Below are 6000 nucleotides of genomic sequence, written 5' to 3'. Positions count from 1 at the left end.
TTTTTTTTTTTTTTTTTTTTTTTTTTTTTTTTTTTGAGACTGAATCTTGCTCTGTTGCCAGGCTAGAGTGCAGTGGTGTGATCTTGGCTCACTGCAGCCTCCGACTCCCTGCTTCAAATGAGTCTCCTGCCTCAACCTCCCTAGTAACTGGGATTACAGGCAAGTGCCACCATGCCCAGCTAATTGTTGTATTTTTAGTAGAGACAGGATTTCACCATGTTGGCCACGGTGGTCTCGATCTCCTGACCTTGTGATCTACTGACCTCAGCCTCCCAAAGTGCTGGGATTACAGGTGTGGGCCACCGCACCCGACTGCATTTCTTTGTATACTGATAGTATGACTTAATTGGCAAAATTGTGTATGTATGTATGTATACACACACACAAACTATGGTACATAGTGTGTGTGTGTGTGTGTGTATATATATATATATGCACACATAGGTTGGAGTGTGTGTATACACACACACACACACACACACACACACACACAATGGTACACAGTATATGGGCCACTGCACCCAGCCACATTTCTTTGTACACTGATGGTATGACTTAATTGGCAAAATTGTGTATGTATGTATATATATATATGTATGTGTGTGTATGTATATATATATATATATATATATGCACACATAGGTTGCAGTGAGTATATATATACCATGGTACATAGTATGTGTGTATACATGTATATATACACCCACACACACTATATATATATACACACAATGTACCATATATAGTATAGATCTACTATATATACTGTACATATAATGTAATTGCATAGTAATAAAAAGTCAATAGAAATTTCTGCTTGCATTCCTTCCTTTAACATGAAATTAACCACCTTAGTTCAGGTGCTAGAGATGGTACCAAATAGCAGGGACACAAAGATGCATGAATTCCTGCCCTTGAAGGGCTCTTCAGTCAACTGGAAAAGAGAGGAACATGAACATGTACAATTCAGAAAAGCAGTTCTCACACTTGAACATGCATCAATGTCACATGGAGGGCTTGTTCAAGCCCAGCTTGCTGTCCACCCTCTCCCCAGTTTCTAACTCAGAGGGGCTAAGAATTTTGAATTGTTATATAACACATTCTCTGTGCCACCTGCTCAGGAAGCACACTCTGAGAACAACTGATCCAGAGTTACAAGTGCTGGGAGGCTCCTCTGAGCAGGAGTTCCCAGCATGGGTTTGGGGGGCAGTTGGAGAGCGCATCACAGAGGAAGTGAGTCTTGAAGGACGGGTGAGGAAGGATTAGGATGGAGCAATTAAGATATGCCAAGCACATTTAGTTCTAAAGGACGAAAGTAGGAGAAAGTGTATCTGGTTTGGAAAAATGCAAATAATTAAATTTCCCGGCATATAATTATTTGGCAAGTAATTTCAAGGCTTTAGTTTGAAATAGTTGCAGGAGATGATGCTGGAGAAATAGGCAAGGCTCAGAGCCATGATTAACGGCCCTGTTTGAACATTATCCTGTAGGTGATTATATAACCCAGAGTTGGACTTCAAGTTGGAAGAAAAGAACCCTAGTAGAACTCCATCTACGCTTATCTTTCTTCTAAAGAGGGTTCTTTCTCAGCCCAACACTGGGCTTTCCAGCCTTTTAGAGGAAATCATTTTCATTTCTCTGAAGTGGCAAGTCTCACTGGATGTGAAAGTAGAAAGAATGTGTTGATTGCATGGAAGCAGAACTGGGTAGGTGTTAAGTTATTGCCATTGACCAGTGAGCCACAGGTAAGAGGCATTTCAGTGTCTTAATAATTAATTAGTTAATTATGATTAACTCTTGGAAAACACTAAACTTCACCCGCCTCTCATGGCCTCCTGTCACATAGAGTGGAGGACTAACAGCCTAGACAGGAAAGATTGAGAGAGGAAGACCTGGTAGCCTAGGTTGTGATGGAATGTGCTTTTTTCTCCTCTCTAGGGGAAGATGATGATGATGATGAATGTGGGGAAGAAAAGCTGCCCTCCTGTTTTGATTATGTGATGCACTTTCTGACTGTGTTCTGGAAGGTCCTCTTTGCCTTCGTTCCTCCTACTGAATACTGGAATGGCTGGGCGTGTTTCATTGTCTCCATCCTCATGATTGGCCTACTGACAGCTTTCATCGGAGACCTGGCTTCCCATTTCGGCTGCACCATTGGCCTGAAAGATTCTGTGACTGCAGTTGTGTTCGTCGCACTTGGGACATCAGTGCCAGGTAGAAATTACAGTCATGTATAATTTCCCCAATAGCAGAAGTTCATTTGCCTTCTTTGATGCTTTCTTTCGTACAGTGACAAGGACCGTGATAACAAAGCAAGACCTATGAAGGGTGAGAGTCCAGAGGTATAAATAATGTCACTATCGGAAGATTGTCATGGCCCTTCTCAAAGTTAAAAAGCCAGTCAGTGTCACTGCAATGACAGGAAAGCATTCTCAGGTCCCCAGAGGGTCTCCATGGCTCCTCCAAGAAAGCAGATTAGTTTGATCGATAGATTTTCAGATCAGCTTCCCATTGCAATGAGAACATTTGAATGGTCTCTATGAGACTGTGTTCATTTAGGTAACGGGGAAAACATACTTACTGGAGACCTGATAAAATATTCTCTTGACCCAAATATTAATGAGAGGAAAGGGAAAGTAGACATTGATCAAGACAGGTGACAAAAGTGTACAGGCCAAATGAACATCCCTCCATGCATTCCTTACAAGCTGACTTTTTTTCTTCCAACCTACAACGATAGTTTATTATGTTTATTCAGATTTCTGAGTAAGGCATCATCCCCTCAAACAACATTGATAGCAATAATTCTCAAACTTTGGTGGGCATCAGAATTACCTGAGAGCTTGTTAAAAAATATAAATGCCTGAGAACCATCACCAACCTATGGAAGATCTACGAGTGATAGGACCCAGGAATGCGGGTTGTAAAGCTCACAAGTGACTCTGGTACACACCAAAGCATATTGTAACAAACTCGGGAGCTACTCTCCAGCACTAATTAGCAGCTTGACAGATAAATAGACTTTACTTTCAGCAACAGTACTCACATTCTTAACCAAATACAAGGCCAAGGACAAGCATTAAAGTAGGCTTGAAAAAAGTCAGGACTAGAAGCAAATACAACTGTGCTAATGATGCTATTCACTGTCCACTTTCTGTATTTCCCACAGTCCTGATACAGGCACTATGATTTCTACTAAAATTTGCCATAGTTTGCAAGCCTGACTTTTGGGTTGAGTCTGAAAACAACTACAGTTTAAATCATGTATTTCTTTCTACTTGAATTCATCAGTTATTCTTTTTCTTTATAAATAGATTAATAGGTCTATCTATCTATACTTAGATAAATAGATTCTTCCATTTATTATCTCAGTGACTGTGGCCAAGTTAGTTAACCTCTCTGAGCCTCAGTTTCCTCATTTGCAAAATAGGGATAATCATACTTAACTTGCAAATTATGGTCAAGATTAGAGAAGATATCTACAAATTATGCATCCAGTAATGCACCTGGGACATAGAAAAATTTTAATGTATTTCTGGTGATTATTGTTTATATTGAATAATTCAGGATGATCTGAACAGTATAAATCTGGATGCTTCACTCACTACCCTGATAACCATGGATGAAGTGTTCAGGTTGATACTGGTCAGCCATAAGGCATGGTGTTGTACAACTGATTGAATGACTGAAGGTTCTGATTAAAGCCTCCAGGTGCTTCTGGCATCCAACCGAGGGAACGGAGGATCTCGGAGACCCAGAGGATTCTCTTACTTTCACCTTAGCACGGAGGGCTGTTTGAAGTCATTCAGTTAACTATTGATCCTTAGAGGAGAGCAGACTCCCTCTCAATCCCAACTATGATCCAGCAGTTCCATATTCATTCTTTACTTTGCATTGTTTCCCAGAATTACCAGAAATTTACCAAGCAGAAGGAAAAACTTAAAATATTCTTAAGGTGTTTTGATTAAAGACTATATATAAAACCAAAGGAATAAACATTGTGGTTTTCCACTGCTTTTATCTGAGCTAATTATAGGGAAAGATGTTGGAGTCCACTTTTCCTATGGTTTAAGTCACTGCGTACATGGTGTCCAAGTTAGCACATACTGTTGGCCATGGGTTTAGTCCCTGAGGAGAATATGTGCACGTTATGATCATAAAGGCAAAAATTAGGTCTCTTATAACAATTGTCCAAAATCAGCAGCTGGTCCAACCAAATGCATGTCTTGTCTTTGAAAGTATAAAAAAATGCTTTTTCTATCTGAAATCCTCGCTCCTGAAAATGTTTTTTTATTTCCCAATACCTCTTATCCAATACCCTCAGGCTGGCTCCTTTTTCTAGATGTCAGTTTTCCAAAAGGCCTCTGTGTATCTCTTATTTTAATAAACTCTTCAAAAGTGTGGCAGTCTTATGATTAAAATTTATTTTTTCTATAACATGAATTATGGATTACAGCAAACCTTAATGTTTAGAGGAGTCACTTGTTCTGCCACTTACAACTCAGAGCCTAGGGGGAGACATCAAGAGGGAAGAAAATCCGTTTGGGGAAAATACAACGGAATCATTTGTTGTTGAAAGTTTCCCTAAACTGCCATAAGTGCTTTCCATCAGGACACAGATTTCTTTGCTCTGTTATTGAGAGAATTCCATAATTTGCTGCAATATTGCAATATTAACTGTGCAGCAAACTCCCCAAAGAATACATTCAGAGGTAATCTCAGATAATCATATCTATATGAACAGACATTTTTTCCAAAAACTGTAAAAATTGAACAGGCTGTCGGATGAACATTATATTTTGGCCTGTATCTTTCAACCCTGCTGATTCGGAGCAACGTTTTATTATATATCCTGACTCCTAAGAAAAATCATGCTATTGTTTCTAGATGACAAAGCCTAGTTGCTATAGGCAGAAGAAAAAAGAAGCTAATTACTTTCACTCATAGCCTACTATTTAGTCAGCCGCAGTCCTGGGTTCCAGCGTTTTCTCTAGGCTGATGTCTCGGCACTTTTCCCAAAGCAGAAGACCCCTTCCTAATGTCTGATATTCTGCTGCTTCTTTCTAGGTTAGACTTTTGGATTCTTAGATTCTGATGGCCAGATGGACATTGAAAACTTTCCTGTTAGTCCTCCTGCCTCAAGGCAGGTTTAATATCTACATATCTCATTAAAAGTGTTTTTAACCATACTATTCAAAATGTATGGGGAAAATCTTATGAATTTTCAAGGGATACAAAGCTTCTTCCTTGTACCAGCTGGTAGCAAATGTTCAATCTCCTGGCAGATAAGGATTCACAAAGGTCTTCACTCACCCTCAATGTTAGACATTTCTGCAAGAGCTTGAAGACCCGTGCCTATGAGTAAAGAAAGGACCTCCTCTTCTGAATCACCATTTTTGAGACATAGCTATCTGAGGAAGAGGGTCCCCAAACAGCCTCTTCCATCCTTTAACTGTTGGAGTAAGCCCAAGACTGATCTCCAGCCTTCTTCTCTTCTTTGTCTATGTTCAATTCTTGGATATCAGTCTCCGTGGTGTTAATGACATCTATATGCCAATGACTGCCAAATGTGTATCTCCAGCCTCAATTTTCCCCAATATAGGGAAGGCAGCTGGTATATGAATCCCCCAAAGGACTGGACTCATATACCAGCTACCTTCCCTATATTGATGCTAGATGTATAATTTGGAGCTCAGAATTACTATATCTAAAACAGAACTGTTTCTACTGTCCAATGGCCTTATTCTTTAACCAAACCTATTCTTTCCAGATCTTGCCTTTCTTAGGAGAACAAGTCATCATGTATCCAAGTATCCTTAATTCCTTATTCCTCTTCTCCATGGTCAAAGGTCCTGCAGACCTTTCCTTTATTTTACTTTTTAATTTTATTTATATATTTTTTGAGACAGAGCCTCGCTCTGTCGCCCAGTCTGGAGTGCAGTGGTGTGATCTCGGCTCACTGCCACCTCTGCCTCCCGGGTTCAAGCAATTCTCCTATCT

At 39.9% G+C, this 6000-nt stretch overlaps 1 protein-coding gene across 23 annotated transcripts in view; it reads left to right on the top strand.

Annotated features, from left to right (window-relative positions):
- The window catches only part of SLC8A1 (solute carrier family 8 member A1), a 382674-nt gene that overhangs the window by 355388 nt on the left and 21286 nt on the right, over positions 1-6000 (top strand). For all 23 annotated transcript variants that reach the window (XM_032239511.1, XM_032239504.1, XM_032239502.1 and 20 more), the window contains one exon: positions 1939-2214. In XM_032239511.1, the coding sequence (XP_032095402.1) occupies positions 1939-2214 (276 nt within the window). The remainder of the gene's footprint in view (positions 1-1938; positions 2215-6000) is intronic.

The sequence above is a fragment of the Sapajus apella genome, unplaced genomic scaffold (assembly GCF_009761245.1).
Source record: "Sapajus apella isolate SASKATOON/1434 unplaced genomic scaffold, GSC_monkey_1.0 scaffold44, whole genome shotgun sequence".
NCBI lineage: Eukaryota > Metazoa > Chordata > Mammalia > Primates > Cebidae > Sapajus > Sapajus apella.
Note: the sequence above shows the minus strand (reverse complement) of the source record. Positions and strands in the feature narration are given on the sequence as shown.